Raw genomic sequence first — 17,967 nt, forward strand, 5'->3', positions numbered from 1 at the left:
GCTTTAAAACAAATTTGAACGCATCAGGAAAAAAAAATGTATACATGAGCAGAAAAAAATTCTGTAAATGCCAGTTCATCCAAATTAAAATGAACTCAAATTCTGCCATGGTTCTATTTTATTTAATTTAATCGAGAAATAAGTGTATATGTTCCGTTTCTATTTCCATGGCTCTAGATGTGGATGCCCTTTCTCGCATTTGGCAAAGCCGCGACTCCCTTAATTAGAGAGTTTCGTCTAATTTACATTTCCCTGTAAGCGGAACCTGCCTTTCGATTCGTCCCTGAATTGACAATTAAACAATTCCTTAGTACATTAAATTGACCAGACTCTTAAGGTTTAGCCAACTTTTGCAATGTAAGGTAGTGTCCACATCATTTTAATCACCGCGAACTATTAATGGATAGTGTGCCCAATATTAATGGAATAATAATCTTGATATCGAAGTGATAGTGTTCGAACAAACACGACTATGTTTTATATATAGTGATATAAGATATATTTATGAATGAAACACTGACAAATAGATGAGAAAGTGACTGCCAACAAATGAAAAAGAGCAGAAAAAAACCAGAACACGATGTATTTTTTAAATGATGTGGTATTATCATTGCACATTATAATAAAAATTATAAATTAAGTTGCATTTTGAGTCATAGTAGACTCTATTAAAATAATTTTCCATAGACTTTAATGTTGTACGTCCAGAAGAGAGTATTCGTGGCACGTAAAGTAACCGTCACATTCCTAAACCCAGGACCTCCACGCGTAAGTTCAAGTGATCCAGCAGTTGTGGTTTGTATTGCAGTAATATCCACAGCTGTGACCTTAAGACCCTCCCCTGATGAAGGATATCTTTCGATAATTTCAGCATCACTTTTGTTAGTTCCAAACCACACAACTCCGGAATATCGTTCAAACGCCAATATTTCACCTACAAAATGATTTAAAATTTTATATTTTGATTATTGCTGAAAGTATACACTTAAATATTACCAAACTGGTGGTCGCCAATCGCATATTTAAGCTTGTAAGTTGGATCCGCATTTTCAATAGCCTTTGGTAACTTTTCCGCATTCGGAACAGTCACCCTGGTAGAGGTTTTTTTCGGTTTTTTAACTTTTTTTGGTTGTGCCGGGATATCATCTTCATCAGATATTTGACTCTCTATCACTATCACCAAACAACACAGAAGAATTAATGCCTTCCACAACATGTTTGGTTCGTCTTTAAACTGAAACATTATCTGGTTATAACACCTTATATTGGTTGGTTATAAATCGCTTTAAAAGAAATTTGAACACTTTAATAAAATTATATAAGTAAAGAAAAAAATTTTGTGTTAGTTCATCCAAATTAGAACGAATTAATTAAGCTGAATCTGCAGTCATTGTAGAATCTATTTAAATATTTTCCCATAGACTTTAAAGTGGTACGTCCAGAAAAAAGTATTGTGGGCTCGTAAAAAAACCTCCACATTCCTAAATCCAGGACCTCCATGGGTAATATCAAGTAATGCCATGGGTGTGGTTTGTGTTGCAATAACTTCCACAGCTGTGATCTTTCGACCTTCCCCTGATGAAGGATATCGTAGTGTAATTTCAGGACCATATATACGCCCAAACCACAAAACTTCGGACTTTTGTTCAAACGCCAAAATTTCACCTACAAAATATTTTAAAATTTAATATCTTGATTGTTGCTAAAGTAGACATTAAAATATTACCAATCTGGTGTTCTCCAACCACAAATTTAACCTCGAAAGTGGTATACGCATTTTTCATAGGTGGAGGGATCGTCGTAATTTGCGGGAGCATACCTGTCCAAGAAGAGATTTTGGTCGGTTTTTTAACTTGTTCTGGTTGTGCGGAAATATCATCTTCGTCAGATATTTGACTCTCTATCACTATCGTCAAAGTGCAGAGAACAATTAATGCTTTCCACCACATGTTAAATTCGTCTTTGAACTTAAACATTAGCTGGTTGGTTATGAATTGCTTTAAAACAAATTTCAACACTTTAAAGATATTGCTAACGCTTCAAAGAAAATTTAATTATATAAGCGAAGCCAATCGAGCAGCATATGTCAGTTTGAATCAATGTATGTAAAAGCATTCTTTCTGGATTATAATTTTCGATTATCTTCGATTGCGCAGGCCCGGTGTTCTTTTCAGTATGACGTCACAAAAAGTTATATCTTTTAGAGTTTTCACATATATTTTAGCTCGTAGTTAAATTTCAACCATTTCTATAAACTAGTTGACCAAGTAAGCAGACGTCCGATGGATTATCATTGCATCTTGTATAAGAATGACTTTGTTCTTTAAGGCGCATACAATTTGTTCTTTTATTACTCATGCATTTACCACCTTAGCAACTTTAAATATAATGGTGATTGTCTTCGTATTCGCGGTAGTGTAATTGTTTGGGTGACATTAACTTCCCAAATTGAAAATAAAACATAAGAACATAAAAATCTCTGTGGAATCACACACAAAGTCATCATCGGCTGTTGCTACCTTTGTCTACCTTTTTATACTAAGTATTTAGCTTCGATTTATAAATTTAATTGAAGAATCGTTGCATCTGTAATGGTATAGGAATCACGTAAATTACAGACTAAGTTGTTTTTTTTTAATCAGTTTAACTCCAATTTGCCGCTATTGTTGTCATAAAGCAGTGGCTGGCTACCAGAGTGTTCCATAAACCTTGATATGATAAGTCCAGACACGAGTCTTGGAGGCACGTAAAGTGAACTCAACGTGGCGGAAGCCGGGACCACCACCAGTAATCGTAAAATCTCCAGTTTTTGAATCTTGGGTTACTTCTACATCCACAATAGACACTTTAAGACCATCGCCTTTTAGGGGATATCCTGCGATAAATTGAGGACTAAATGGAGATCCAAAATATAATATTTCGGATTTTTTTTCATACACCAAAAATTCACCTAATCATGGGCGAATGTGTATTAATAGGCACTAACATTTCTTGATTGTGTGTATGTATATTACCAAACTTGTGCTCTCCAACGAAATATTTGAGCTCGTAGGTTTCAGATGCTTTTTCCATAGCCGGAGGGATAGTGTTTACTTGAGGTAATACCTTTATCGTGTCGGTGCAATTTTTGGCATCTTTTCTTAGTGATGACATGGAATGATCTTCGTCATCCATTTGTCCTTGAACTACTGCTAAATAATAGAGAACAAATAATATCTTCCACAACATATTATAGACAATTTTAAACTGATGCTTAGCTGGTAACAAAAAATATATATTGGCCGACTAAATGCTTTAAAATGATTACCAACGCTTCAAAAGAGAGAATAGTATATAAGTGACACGAATCAATCAGAAAATAGTATTAATAAAAATATATATGTATACATATAAATCTTTTCTCTATAAATTATCTTTTACCATAATTTCTAACTTTGATTAAAATAACCTTTGCAAATTCTGTTATTTTCGTCCACACTTGTTACGCTTTTTAGTTTTATATGAATTTTCATATAATTCTCATACGCTTTTTTGTATGGTTGATTTCATTCAATTTAAGATTTTTCTAAAAAAAATTAAATTACAGAGGCAAACAAAAAACTTTTCGGCTACAATTTTAATTTTGCTTTAAAAATGTTTTCATAAATTACACAAAATTATTATATATTCACTACTCAATTGGAAATCAAACAAACTTTCTTTGTTGGGACATCAAACCTCTTTGAAAGCTAAAAGACTTAACTTTCAAATTTAGCAAAAACATATTTCAAAATGACATTGTTATAAATCATTGATATAGGAGGTGGATTTCAAAAGCTTTTATTTGGCGGCACAACACTTCACCACGAAGTTGGCTGCACTACGCCGGTGGGAACGCGCAGTCTGGCAACGCCATTGCAAGCATATGGTTTTCAGCTAAACCATCCAGTTTTAGTTTCACTTTACTGTTGCGTGTGCATTAACGTGTGTTTTTGGCCTTTAATTTAACAAATTATATTGCAAATATTTAATAATCAAAAAACGCGCGCTTGTGTACATTTATGTGTGTGTGTGTGTGTGTGTACACAATTGATAAGATAGTCACAATAAGCAGAAGTAGATTGCAGAAAATGCTCGTCATGAACACTATTAGAAATTCGGCTTTGCGCTCTGGCTGGTTGCTCAACAGTTTAAGAAAGCAATCTCCAAGCATCACGACGCGTACTTTCTCGCTAGGCCTAAGGCTTGGGCAGCAGCAAGATACGTAAGTGCCACACCTTGACCTTTGTTTGCTTAAGATATAGATATGTGGCATAACTAATCCATTTGGTTGCTTCCACTTTAAAGCGTGAACGTGACCTTTGTCAGAGCCAATGGCCAGAAAATTAAAGCCACTGGCAAAGTGGGCGACTCCCTGCTCGATGTGGTCGTTAACAGCAATGTTGACCTTGACGGATTTGGCGCGTGCGAGGGCACCCTGACGTGCTCCACGTGCCATCTAATCTTCAAAACAAACGACTACGAAAAGCTGCCCGACAAGCCGGGTGATGAGGAGCTGGACATGCTGGATTTGGCATACGAATTAACGGATACGTCGCGCCTCGGCTGCCAAATAACCCTTACCAAAGATATGGACGGTCTGGAGGTGCAGGTGCCAACCACAATAAACGATGCTCGAGCAGCGTAGTTGCTGTTGGCTGAGACCGCTTTTTGAGCTCTATGTTATTAGTATATTAGTTAATGGATGAACAATTTTACAAAACAAACTGTTTGTATCGCAAACTCAGGCTCTCGTTAATTATGTTTGTAATTAATTAATTTGTCTGTAGGCCAGTGTAGAACTTTTTAAGCTCAAAGGGAGGAACGATGTGTTCGTAAATAAAATTTACAATTTATTTTCGTAAGTGCCAACGCAAATATTTTATTTACCTAAAGGATTTCGCCGCTCAAAGGATATATAAAAAAAATCCAAAACGCAAAGTGCTTAATAAAAGTAAACTTTTTATTATTTCGCAGCTATCAAATAAAGTAATAAATAAATAATTTAATATATACATGTCGCTATATTAACTTATTTTAAACGATTTTGTTGCTTTTCCGTTGCCGCTTTGCCTGTGTTGTTATTATTATTTTTAACATTTTTAACTCGTAATTTAGATAGCTTTATTATTTATTATAACTGAAACTTAACAAGTCTGAGAGAAATTACACCGCAATTTCGTTTAATTCGTTATCGACCAACTTTTTTTTTATTATTTTTTTTTAATTTAATTTTTTATAACTATAAAGAAATAGATAATGCCCCAAATATCTTTGTCGTTGCAGAGCAAGCGAGTGAAGAAAATCATAAATAATAAATAGATTGGCAGATGAGAATAGTAGTAGTAGTATGTGGAGGGGTGTAAGTGGGGGGTGTTGACAGCATAAATAAATAAATAGTGCGGAGGATGATGGATGGATGGAAGTGCACATAAAACTGATTTGGTTTTCTGTTCACGCCGTGTTGTTATTGGACTCAATTGTGATACGCCATACCCGCCCCCTTGCGATCGAAGTGGCGGACGCGGACAAAGAGGAAGGCGGCGACTAGAGAGGCTACAGCCAAGACGAGCAGCAGCATCACCAAACCGCCCACAAAGCTCGGCACCGACATACAAATGGTCTCAGCGTCGGCAGAGCGCGCCGATTGAATGACAACAGTCTCATTACTGGCATTGCTGTTCAACGCAAAGTTGACATCGCCGGGAGCCACCACCTGAATGGTACGACTCGTATTCACATCGGTCATCTCCTGGGCATTTCGCTTGTAGATGCGCTGTGGCTTTACCACAATATCGATGGTGTCGCGACGTCGGCGCACACCGCGCAGATCGTCCAAACCCTCAACCGAGCGTGGACGGCCTCCCAATGAGACGAGATTGCCGCCCGCACTGAGATCATCCTTACGCTTCACAGTGCTGTACTGGCCAGGCTGGCCGGGCAGTGGTGGTGGCGGCAGACCCAATTCGTTGCTCGACACTTGTGGAGGAGACTGCGAGCTGGCCGGACCGGAGGCAGCACCCGACTCGGCAGTAGTCACCGCTGAGGTTTGCGCTTGCGGTGAGGGCACAACATCGGGTTGGTTCTCGGAGTAGGCGCCCGTAGCATCGGAGGCGGGATGACGCGGATCTGGATATGCTGCCGGTGGCAAACCGCCCAGCGCAAAGTCGTTGCGTTCGTAAGCCTCTGGTGGGCCATATTCCTCGGAGAGCGCATTTCCACCAATCTGGGGCAAACCATACTCGCCGCCGGGCAGGCCTGGACCGCACTTGGGTTCGGGACAGTTATAGCGGCAGACCTGAATGACGCACTGGAAGTGCACGTTCATCGAGTCGGGGAACTTAAAGGCCTGGAAATATGCGAAGCTAACCACCGATGCGGACGGTCCAAAGTTCTTGATCTTCTGGAACTTGCTCATGATCTTCGGTCGGACAACACAGCCATTTTGATCCACCAGCTGAATTGGAGCACGCTTGCCATCGTGGGCCACACAATTACGTACCAACATATCGAACTTATTCTCATCATCCTTAATGGCCAGCACCATCGTCATTGTCTGTCCGATCTTCACAATACCTGAGACCTCAGATGCCCACGGACCCTTGCCCACTTGAATTTGCATCCAACACTGCAGATTGTCGCCCAAGAAGTTAGCCGTAACCGCATGCAGCATATCCACCTGGAAGGGTCTGAAGGTGACGGCCTTCTCATAGAAATCGTACCAAGTGCAGCGCAATTTACGGGCCTGATCCCACACCTCCTGCACATAGGGATCATACTGAATGATAATTGTGTTCTCCACATAGCTGCCCGATGGTGTGGGCGCTCCATAGCCGGCAGCATTGTGATTTGCTGAGCTGGTCATGCCGCAGCTATTCAAGAAGATCTCGAATGTGGCGCTCAGATGACCAGTGCCCGGTTTCAGATGTACACAGTGGGGATCGCTGTAGAAACCCTTCGAGAAGATCATGCCGTAGAAGGGTCTGTCGAACTCAATGTTCACCCGCATGTGCGTCTTCTCGCACTGCACCTGCAGATGTTTGATCTGTGGGCTGTCGTTCGTTGTCGCCAGCGGCCAGGCCTCCTCGGACAGATCATTTGTGGCTCCGGTACTCAGCGGACCCTGCGGCGCACCGTAAATGGGTGAGGGCGCAGGAGGTCCATAACCAGATCTGTGTTCCAGTGGCAAGGCCGCGGATTCAATGTGTGAGGCATCGCCGTGCACAGCCAGATGCTGCAATAAAGTTAAAACGAGAGTCTTGTTAGTGGGGTTATTTTTAATGTGTGCTAGATATACCTTAAACAAGAAATGTTTCGCTTTTGAAACTAAGAATATGCCTATAACATATTTATTTTATCAATCTTCTGCAGCAATAAATGGTTTCACAGGAGAAATGTCATTGCAAGAGCTATAATATAATAATTTAAAGAGACAGAGAGAATAGTAATCGACTATATTTTCTTAAATACTTGTCTTCCAATTAGGAGGAACGAAAAACCTTTGTGGACAGACAGTTTCTTGTTAACTAGGATTGTCACTCTTCATGCTTTATATTCTGATACCTGCGGAAGATGGTCTCATTAATTGATATAGAAGAATCAACTCACATTGTTTGTAGAGCATTTAAGATCATATTTTCGCATTGCAATAATATTTTGAATTCAAATGGGGAATCATAGTCCAAATTGCTGATGCAAATGTCAGATTTTATGCCTCAGCTAACAAAATTGCGGAAACTTTTGGTACTTTTGATGATGGTTTTGGCTATAGTACCATGTATAGGATTACGACTGTTTAGTTCAGTTATGTAACGCAGATCGACGGCACGTTTTGAAAGAAAAACGTCACGAAGCGTTGAAAATTGCACGCATATTGTGAAATTAAATGGCTGTCAGAGCGTGTGGCTTACAAAAAACTTAAATAAAATAAATAAATAAAAATTTGAAGCATGGCAGCCCATTGCATAAGCCCCTCAGGAGGGCCGCGCTTTCTTTTTGGCTCCCTCTCGTTTCCACTCTTTGCTCGTTTAACATTTGGTTCATAATTTTTATGGTTTTTTTTATACTCTGTACATGAAATGTACAAGAGTATATTAGGTTTGCGGGAGCTGAAAAATGTAACAGGCAGAAGGAGGCGTGGCAGACCCCACAAAGTATATATATTCTTGATCAGCATGACGAGACGAGTCGATCTAGCCCTGTCTGTCTGTCTGTCCGTCTGTCCGTCTGTCCGTCTGTCCGTCCGTATGAACACCTGGATCTCAGAGACTATAAGAGATAGAGACACCAAATTTTGCACGAAGATGCGTTATGTGTGTATTCTATACGAGTTTGTTTTATTTTTTTGATTTTCCCCCCCACTTCCCCCCTATGGGGGTTTTCCCGATTTTCCATTCGTATAATCGCCTATATCTCGGAGACTATAAGACCTAGGAACACCAAATTTTAGTCCCAGATGCCTTATGTGAATACGCAGAAAATGTATATTTTGGAATTCCCCTCCCTCCCCCCTCTACCCCGCAAATCGTAACTCCCGTAATTCTTGGAATTTCGAACTAAAATTTTGGAAATACCCCCAGTTAGTTATTATGTGTCCGTATGCCAAATTTCATTATGATAGACCGATTTAACAAGAAGTTATAGCCATAAATATATTTGCTGATGCAGCGCTGCTGCAGCGCTGCTCAAGCGCTGCCCGCGGCTGTTGTTGATGTTGCTGTTTGGTTGACTGCGAAAATGCTTACACAGACACGAATTGATGCGCATAGGCATACATACACTCACACAGACGCAATTGCTATGTAAATGTGCAATTATACACCCTTTACGTGAGTTCGAATACCGAGAGAGGTAAAATCGATCAAATTTTATTTTTTTTTTTTCTTAATTTTTTTTATTTTCTATAATTATTGTAAACATATGTACAGAGTATTTCAAAGTCGGGACACCCGACTTTAGCTTTTTTACTTGTTTTCTTTCTTCTTTCTTGTTTTCCATTTAATTTTGGCTGCGTACGGGAAGCGGATGTAAGCAGCTGTATCTGACTTGCTAACATCTTGGTCGCCAAAAAACAATAACAAAATATATACTCGTATAAAAAAAGATAACCCAAGTAAAATCGAAAGTTTCAGACTGTGATGACGTTGCTAGTTCGTTTTGTTTTTTGGGTTCATTGTTGTGTGTGGCTTGATTTTGAAAGTGAAATGAGCAGAGCACAGATACAGATACAAATGAAGTCGAAATAAAAAACAAACACAGTGTTGGTTCTGCGGCCACATCCATATCGATGGCTTTGTGTCAACTTTGGGTATAATATTGTTTTCTTACGCTAACATTTCACTCGCCTGGTGGCTCGTTGGCTGCAGAAAACTGGCAATAAATAAATAATAAAAGCAATCTCTATGAATTAATGCGCCATAAACAAGAAAGTCCAACTCCAAACTGGTACAAATCAGAGCATAACTGCAATTTCGCTCCAACAGCAGCAACAGAAACAACTGCAACAACAGTAGCATTGAGATCAACACGCAGCTGCAATTGGCCAACAGCTTGGCTTGAATTTCTTAGACGTCTTATTGAACTAATAGCCATGACTGCTGGCTACGCGTTGCCAGCAACTTTTGCGTGTCTGTTTCCATTTTTTATATTTTTGCTTTACAGCATTGCTAACAGTAGGTCCCTCCCGTCCCCTCCCTAGCTTCTAGTGGCAGCATTGTGATTGATGTGTTTTGGATGAATGTATAAATAACAAAATAATGCCGATTTATGCGAATAAAGCTTATCAATCGAAAGCGGCTGCTAACAAAAATACTGGCAATAATATTGAGACTCTGATGGATATTGTTTTATTTGAAAGGGGATTGTAAAGCTAACAAATTAAAGTTTAAAAAATATACATTGAAGCATATGTACATATATAACAAAGTATGAAAAGATTTGATATCTTTTAAATTTTTTATACGGAACAATTTTATTTAATGTTGCTAAATTATTAAGGTTTGTGGTACAAATAAAGGATTTTGATTTAAAATACTTTTTTCATATAAATTTTAATTTTGAAAAATAAAATTGGTTAATCTATTTTGAAAATTAAATAATTTTTAAATTTAAATTAAATTTTTAATTTGTGAAAACATTTTGAGCATGCTTGAAATATTATATGTAGTTTGTTATCTTATTTTTCTACTTTTTAAGCTTCTGAAGATTGATATTTGTATTAAAAATAGTTGAAAATTTGGTTTTGAATTAAGCTGAAGAGCAGGAATAAATTAATTGGGTCATTATGTTTTCTTAAATCCACAATTGGTTCCTTTTAATTTGTTCTTTTGGAAGTTTTGGGAAACATTTTACTCTAAGTAAACACAAAAGAATGCACAACTAACAAATACTCTTGTTAGGTACGAAATCTTGTAGGTTACTGGGTCAAATACCATTATGATTATTTTACATATAATATACATGTGTATAAATAATTATGCATTTTGGTCATTTCGGTCAGCACTTAGAGTGCAGTTGAGAAAGCCTTTGCCTGCTCTGCATAATTACGGCTTGTACTGCGAAACAAACGCCTTAAAGGCTCTGTTAATACGAAGTCTGTAAACTGCTGCTGTTAAGTCTCCGGCTAATTACAATAATTAGCAATGTCCCGTTTACAACTATGCGCTCTTCTTGCAATTTCCATTGCATTCTATTCGCTCAAAGCCGAGAATAACATAAGAGAGAGAGACCGACTGACAGACAGACAGACATGACAGCTTCAGTCCAAGGCTGGCTCGCTTTTTTCTTAATGTCAGCAATACCGCTAGAGCATATCATCAACAGCAATAGAAGCCAGCCAGTCAGTCACTCAATCTGTCAGTCAGTCAAGCGAACAATATAGCAATCAATATACATACTATATGTGAGAATGATTTGCATTCGAATTGATATTGATAAACGGTAGTGCGCCGCCGCTATAGTCGAAAGTGAACAGATCCGCTATAGGTTTGCATATGAAATGAACTCGTTGCTGGCTTAGCTGTTGCTGTTGTTGTTGTTGGCTCTCTGTTAAGTGGGACACAGCTAACTGTACAGCATTCGGCGCTTCCTAATTGAAATCATGCACAAATACAATCGCACAAGTATGTATATATGGAGATATGTATGTATACATACACGTAAATACATCTTTACATATTGATTGCCAAAGCTCGACGCTTTTATTGATCAGACAAATCTGCATATACATACATACATACATACTTATTCGATTTCGAGTTCGAGGCTTGTAAAAATTTGTACAACACTTTCCTCCATAGATTTATGTAGTTGTTGTTGTTTTTTTTTGTAAATTTATTTGGGGTCTTACCTTTGTGTTGAATATCAAGCATAGCACTAACGCCAATAGGCTGCCTTGTCGCGTAAAGTGTCCCATTTTTTATGGCGCTATATAGGATAGAGCTATAATATGCCTCTGTTTGTGTATTTATGTTTGCGTTGAAATTGAAATTCCAATTTGGCGCAGAAGCCACCAAATAGTTATTGCTGCTGCTGCCCTCCTCTGCGCTCCTCAGCCGTCGTTTGTTTCTGTTTATTGTTTGTATTATTTGTCTTCGCTGACTTGTTCTTGTAAATCTTTGTGTGTCTGCAAGTGGAAGAAAAGAAAGGAGAACAAGGGTAAACAATGCACAGCATATTTTTCTTTTTTCGTTTTGAGTTTCGCATAAATATTTGAGGCCAATTTGCATGCGACTCAGCAACACAGTCATAGAGTTGAGAGACCAACCAGCAAAGGCCACAATGTGGCAGCAAGTGGATGGAATCGACAGGAGGAGCTTGACGCTTGCTTAATAAGTTATAGAATTTGCTTCGGTGCATAATAATAGTAATAATAAGAATGGAAGTGAGCTTAAATTATGCAACTGATCAATGAATAATGCCGTGACCCTGATACTTTTTAATTTTTTATTTATGCATAATGTGCCTTTTTTTTACTGCTATGTAAAAATATATGTCATTTAAATATGACGTTGATTAAAATTCGTTCAAAATAATTCATATGCTTTTTATGCTTTAAAAGAAGTTGTAGATATACTTCGTTAAAATACATGTTGTTAAAATATAGCGTTGAATAAAGTTCTTTCGCAATAATACAGAATTTTTAATTCTGTAAAAGAAGCAGTTATTTTTCAAGCTATACCTAAAAGCCAATTTTGCGTGAAATTTCCCAATGTCGAATAATTATGGAACGAAATGATGATTCTCTCAGGTTATATTTGTTCTCAGTGTAATCTCATTTGGCTCTCTCAGATATTACAAAATATAAATAACATAATATAAAAATATACTTTTTAATCAATGCGTGACTTTTTAACTAACTAATGTTTGATTAAAAGAATATTTCGTTCCTTAGTTATTGAGTCTAAATTAATCAAAAATAGCTTTGCATTGAAAAATCTTAAATAATCTGAAATCCTAAAGAACTAACATTTTTTGATTGTAACTGGCTCCAAAATCAATGCTAAACACTGCTTTGGAAATTAAATTTTGTAAATAAGAAAATATTGTAAGACGAATTTCTAAAATCTATGCATTCATATTATATCCAAGTGACTGTTATTTCACACTTTTTTTTTATCAACTTCTGAAACTTTATACATAGTTATATATATTCGGTTTATATTTTCAGCCACAGTTTTTCATATTGCACATTTTCCATTTCCACAGTCTTTTCTGTATTCGCTGCTCACAAACAATAGCAAGTTTATCACAAATCAGTTAAACTAATCAGTCCATATGAGGCATTGCAATAATATAACTTATGAACCTGTTTGCTTTATTCGACTATGTTTTCATAATTTATCGAAAAAGGAGAGTTTTCGATGTGCACCTTAAAAAAGCTTTTTTTTACTGTCGTGTTGCGATAGAAATAAATTTTAATGTTATCGCACACAATTCGCTCTTGGACTAATCAGAGTAATAGTATTTTATCACAATTGCTTGCAATAAAGTGAAACATTTTTGTACATAGAAAAATTGGAAATTTTTTGCACAAGTTCGGGCTTAATGGGCGTTTAGTTTGAAAATACAAGTATTGTGGTTATCTTTATGGTGGATATTAAAGCACAATTAATGACAGCAATTGCCATCGCAACGGCAGCGTCGTGGTTGTAAATTTTTATGTTCATATTTAAAGAGCAGTTAACTATACTCACACACACACACACAGACACATACACAATTGCAAATATACACACATACAAAGAGATACAGACATTTATCAGTTGCAGTTGGCAAAACTGCACTTTATGTAAAGCAAATGAAAACTTGCGCGCGTGAGCAGAAAACAGGAACCACTTTCTATTTTCACTATAACAGTACTACGTGGAGTTGGTGGCGCATCCAAAAGCAGCGGCTGCTTGTGGCAACTTCAGTTTCTGCAACACCGACGCAGTTGCAAAAGTTTCACAGCGCCCCGTATGTTATGTTAACCATGAGCCATAGCTTACTTCAATAATGCACAGTAACAGTAACAGCAACACTAAGCGTAACAGCGCTCTGGCTTAACATAATAGCTTAACATTAACAGTTGCTTAACATATCAAATGGAACAGCCGCGCTTTGCTGACGTAGCGCGTGCGTCTGCGTGCCAACAGAGACTGAAGACCGCAACTCAAATCGCAGCTTTCTACAGCCGCTGAGAGGCTGAAGTTGTAAGTATTCATATATTCGTACATACGTGTACATACATATGTTTATGTGGTTGTAACTCTTGGAGATGGAGTTGTTGTTGTTGTTGTTGCTTCGCGCTTTTGGAAAAGTAAGCGGCCAAAACGCATTTCACTTGACGACGAAGACGACGCGTCGATATATTTTTGTTTGACTGACTCTAGGTGTTGCTGTTGTTGTTTTGTAGTGAATGTTGCCAGCAGTTTTACTTTTACAAGCAGCGGCAGAGACTGAGGCAGAGATTGAGGCTGGGGCTGAGGCAGCGAGCATATTGCACTGTCCGCTAACACATGTAAATGCCTTTTTAACAAGCCTTGGCCATTGCCATAAATCAATGCGAGCGCTCTCGAATGAAGCAGCAGCCGTCAAATGAAATGGCCAGGTCCGTAAGCATAAACCGGCTTGCCCAGCCGCAGCAACAACAACAATAGGCAACTTAAACGTTGAGCAAGTGTACCATTAACCCACTGAGACAGTAATGGACGCAACGACAACGGCGACGGCAACGCTTTTTGACCCTATCGCGTCGCATTACGCAATGCTGGAAAAAGAACTTCAATGAATGGGGCGCACAAGCATGTACTGTGTGCGGTGTGTGTGTATGAGTTAGAGATGGACATAGGCTAGCATTTTTCGGGCTAACAAAGATAACCAATATCGAATACTTTAAGGATAAAAATATTAATAATTGGTAGGAAATGTTTATTATATATCAACTAGCAATACAAGTAATTGCATTTTCTTTACAAGGAATTTAAATTTAATACCATTTGTATTTAGAAAACCAATATATCGTTCCAAGTAGCTTACTCTACCTCTACTCATATAAAATATATCTTTTTGTTTAAGTGCTGTAAAACCTATTTGCAAGTTTTTTACAAAACTTATGTATATAAAATATATATGAAAGTACCATATATATACCATAAATATATCAGAAAATATAGAAATTCCACATTTTTATAATGAATGCTTTTTCTCGAAAAAAAGAAACAGCAAAATAATAATAATTATAGAAAAATTATATTTTATAGCTTTTCATTAAACGTATTATTTCATATTTTCTTGCTCTACATCTTTACGGCCCTTGCCCACCACTAATATAGTATGCTATGTCTGTTTGTTTGTGTTTACATACATATATTTTTGGTTATGTGCTGCTCATTGAGCTCATTTAACGGAGTTTTTTTAGGTTGGCAGCTCTACCATTTTTTTCATTTGGGCGGCTGATACACAAAATTTTAGTTTACTTTCTTTAGCCATACCAGATTTTCACTTAAAATGCTTTTCTAGAAAATTTGCATACGAAAGACTTAAGACACGAACTGACCAATTAAGCAGTAAGCAGCAACGATTTTTTTGCCAACTAATTGCCGCCACCCCACAATAAACAAACAACAATATTTGCCAAACAAATTCTTTATCTAGAGAGACTAATCAACAGAAAAGTGCCAAAGTTTCTTCTTCTTGTCAGCTCATTTCACTTAAAACTCACTATGCGCATTGTTGTTGTTGTTGTTCTGTATAACTGCTGGCTTGTTTAGGTGGCTGTTTTGTTTGTTGTTGTTGTTGCTTTGGCATAAGTGAAAGTTTTTCCAAGACCCAAACGCAAGACTCAGTGAGCTTTCGTCTCGCGTCTCTGTTGACTTTTTAGAAGCCGCATATAAGGGCATATCTGTTGTCACAGTGTTGTTGTTGCTGCTGCTGCTGATGCCACTTTGTTGTTTTTCTTTTTAATTAACACAATAAAATTATTTGCTGACATTTCTACACATGCTTTTGTTATTTTTTCAGCAGCTGCAGTCAGAAAATGAAATTTGTCTGTAAACAAAAGACTCAAGGCGCGAACTTGCTGGGGCAGCTGCTTGGAAGCTGAACTTTTATTTTCAACAGTCTTTGCTTTGCTTAATTAATGCTTAATTTGTTTTAGAAAAGAGCCGCAAGCTTGAAAATAATCTCAAGTCTTGTCTGAATTGACAGTTTCCCCCTGAGGATGGGGGCGGACTAATTAAAGATAAATGGCACTGCCAGATTTTCTAACAGGTTGGCACGCATGCGCCTTTGGCACGCCCATTCCTACTGCTATAATTTCCACGCATTGCCTGCCACTTTTCCACAAATTTTCCTGCGCATTCTTCGTTGCTTTGTTTTGTTTAATAACACAAAGAGTGGTGAGCAATATTTTGTGAAAACAAACATTAAATAATGTGAAAACTGACTGCGACTTCACACACAAGTGAAAATGTAATGAAAACTTGCTATAGATGATGTTTGTTGGTTGTAGCTTGTTGTCTATTTATTTGTTTGCCTACATGTCTGTTTGTCTGTTTGTTTTCTGCGCCCTCTTCAAGCGAAGCTGGAAATGGTATTGATGCTGAAGCTGAAGCCGTAGCCGTAGCCGAAGCCGACGCTGCCAGCTAATGTCGCCAATTGATTGAAAGACAATGCGTGACGCTGACTTCGGAGCTATTGAGGCTCTTTAACTTGTCGGAAACTAGGTGAACCAGCCAACTCACTCACCGACTTACAGACTGACTGACTGCACTCACATAACTCAGAGTTTGTTCTAATTCTCAATAATTTACGTGGCTTCCATTATATTTGTGGTTTGTTGCTATTGGCGCGCAATTTTGTTTATTCAAGCCGGATATTGATACGAATCGGATTGTCCATTTTCTATTGTTAGTAGCAAGGAAATTGTATGCTCGTTTTCCTCCTGCCAGTAACTAATTTCGGCAGCAAGTTGCGAAGACTGGCTAGAAATACGAGTACATAACACGTATTTAGAATTATTTTAAAATTTCTAAAATAAACCTGTTTTCAACTAAATTATTTAAGAAGGATTATGTTTCTACATTTTTAATTGAAATATTCCGAAATTTCATATAAAATTGCCGCTCTAATAAATAACAAAAAGTCTGCAATAATATTAAATAAGAACTGAATTGAATTAGATAAATAATAAAATTCGAATATTTTTAATATCATCTACATTTTTGAATACTTTTATGGTACATTTTCAACATAAAACAGAAAACGATTTGGAGTTGATCGATTGTAGCCACTAAATTGTTACTAAAATTGTTAAATTTTCTTTGAGATTTTCTTAAGGTATGGTAAAGCATGGTTTACACACAAATTCTTATTGGTTTTATTTGAAATAACATATTTAGGGCATTCTTTTAAAATTCGACAATTAAGGCATTATCATGGAGTAAAAACTCATCATTGGCTTAACTGTTAATATTTCAATTTATTTATTTCAATTTTTTTAACCATCCTCTCGAAAAGTGACAAAGCATAGAGGGACTCAGGAGATATAAAGTAGAGCTATGAAAGTTAGAGGCTAAATCAACTATTTTCGTGTTTGTCTGTAGTATTTCTATCGTTTTTTGAATGTCACGCACTTATACAAGTATCTCATAAACAAAAGACTTAAGACACAAGCTGGCCGAAAGCAAAACCTAAAAATTCACTTTTGTTGCATTTTTCACGCACTTCCAATTAAAAAAGAGATAGATAGAAAGAAAAGCCAGCTTTGACCACTAAATGCAATTAATATAGCATCATTACTTTGCAGCTCTTCACAGATATTTATATATATATATATAGTTTTTGGTATGGAACGCCGACGCCGCCGTCGCAGCTGCTTGATCAATTAATTTAATTGAACGCTTTCACAAATCCAAACAAACCCCCCACCAACACATTTTTGGCACGGCCTGTCCATCCATTTGTTCGTCCGTCTGTCCGTTCGTTCATCAAAAGCCGCAGGCGACGCATGCCAAAATAGACGAATGGTCCAGCAAGTTTGGCCGAAGAGCTGACGTTTTTGTTTAATTGCTCACGCAGCTGCTGATGTCGAATGCCTTCCTGGCCCCCTCTTCTGCTAAACGCTGCATGCTAATGAAGGCCGCTTGACGAATTGTTGTTTTTTTTTTTTTTTGCGTATGACACAGTTCGAAAGATCCAGGCCCAGCCCCAGCCCCAGCCCAACTTAAGTGCCAAACAATAAAAGACGGAACGCACAATTCTCGGCTAACACAAAACAGACGGTTCAGTTTGTCAGCTCAGCTGCTTTTCATATGCGTACATATATGTATGTATATACATATTTATATATCTGTATGTATATGTTTATGCGTTGGAATGTTTTTGTTGGACGAACGGGTAAAAGTTTCACTGTCTTTCCAGAGCTGGAGTTGGATCTGAGGCGGGAGATGTCTGAGTCTGTTTTTAATA

The 17,967-nt window shown here is 37.6% G+C and overlaps 4 protein-coding genes across 4 annotated transcripts; 1 reads left to right on the forward strand and 3 right to left on the reverse strand.

The window, feature by feature from the left end:
* Window positions 1-566: 566 nt before the first annotated feature.
* Window positions 567-1,966, reverse strand: LOC115623106. The gene is made up of 3 exons (XM_030517312.1): window positions 1,727-1,966; window positions 997-1,665; window positions 567-934 (listed from the first exon to the last, which is right to left on the reverse strand). The coding sequence occupies exons 2-3, from the start codon at window positions 1,241-1,243 to the stop codon at window positions 669-671; spliced, it is 513 nt and encodes a 170-aa protein (XP_030373172.1). The 5' UTR covers window positions 1,244-1,665; window positions 1,727-1,966; the 3' UTR covers window positions 567-668.
* A 585-nt stretch (window positions 1,967-2,551) lies between these two features.
* On the reverse strand, window positions 2,552-3,224 carry LOC115623141. Its single transcript, XM_030517351.1, has 2 exons — window positions 3,015-3,224; window positions 2,552-2,950 (listed from the first exon to the last, which is right to left on the reverse strand). Exons 1-2 carry the CDS (start codon window positions 3,172-3,174, stop codon window positions 2,688-2,690), a joined length of 423 nt encoding a protein of 140 aa, XP_030373211.1. The 5' UTR covers window positions 3,175-3,224; the 3' UTR covers window positions 2,552-2,687.
* Window positions 3,225-3,936: 712 nt separating this feature from the next.
* Window positions 3,937-4,883, forward strand: LOC115622912 (adrenodoxin-like protein 2, mitochondrial). The gene is made up of 2 exons (XM_030517036.1): window positions 3,937-4,243; window positions 4,327-4,883. The coding sequence occupies exons 1-2, from the start codon at window positions 4,041-4,043 to the stop codon at window positions 4,664-4,666; spliced, it is 543 nt and encodes a 180-aa protein (XP_030372896.1). The 5' UTR covers window positions 3,937-4,040; the 3' UTR covers window positions 4,667-4,883.
* Window positions 4,884-5,494: 611 nt separating this feature from the next.
* LOC115623144 lies at window positions 5,495-11,431 on the reverse strand. Its single transcript, XM_030517353.1, has 2 exons — window positions 11,366-11,431; window positions 5,495-7,252 (listed from the first exon to the last, which is right to left on the reverse strand). Exons 1-2 carry the CDS (start codon window positions 11,429-11,431, stop codon window positions 5,495-5,497), a joined length of 1,824 nt encoding a protein of 607 aa, XP_030373213.1.
* Between the last annotated feature and the right edge of the window lie 6,536 nt (window positions 11,432-17,967).

The sequence above is a fragment of the Scaptodrosophila lebanonensis genome, unplaced genomic scaffold (assembly GCF_003285725.1).
Source record: "Scaptodrosophila lebanonensis strain 11010-0011.00,11010-0021.00 unplaced genomic scaffold, SlebRS2 tig00000043-arrow-pilon, whole genome shotgun sequence".
Taxonomy (NCBI): domain Eukaryota; kingdom Metazoa; phylum Arthropoda; class Insecta; order Diptera; family Drosophilidae; genus Scaptodrosophila; species Scaptodrosophila lebanonensis.

Excerpts from the sequence above, each read along its gene's own strand:
- LOC115622912 (XM_030517036.1), top strand. The coding sequence starts at position 4,041 with ATGTGTGTGTGTGTGTGTGTGTACACAATTGATAAGATAGTCACAATA. Across the intron at positions 4,244-4,326 it reads CTTGGGCAGCAGCAAGATAC|CGTGAACGTGACCTTTGTCA; the intron begins GTAAGTGCCACA and ends TCCACTTTAAAG.
- LOC115623144 (XM_030517353.1), bottom strand. The coding sequence starts at position 11,431 with ATGGGACACTTTACGCGACAAGGCAGCCTATTGGCGTTAGTGCTATGC. Across the intron at positions 7,253-11,365 it reads GCTTGATATTCAACACAAAG|CATCTGGCTGTGCACGGCGA; the intron begins GTAAGACCCCAA and ends ACTTTATTGCAG.
- LOC115623141 (XM_030517351.1), bottom strand. The coding sequence starts at position 3,174 with ATGGATGACGAAGATCATTCCATGTCATCACTAAGAAAAGATGCCAAA. Across the intron at positions 2,951-3,014 it reads CGTTGGAGAGCACAAGTTTG|GTGAATTTTTGGTGTATGAA; the intron begins GTAATATACATA and ends GCCCATGATTAG.
- LOC115623106 (XM_030517312.1), bottom strand. The coding sequence starts at position 1,243 with ATGTTTCAGTTTAAAGACGAACCAAACATGTTGTGGAAGGCATTAATT. Across the intron at positions 935-996 it reads GATTGGCGACCACCAGTTTG|GTGAAATATTGGCGTTTGAA; the intron begins GTAATATTTAAG and ends ATCATTTTGTAG.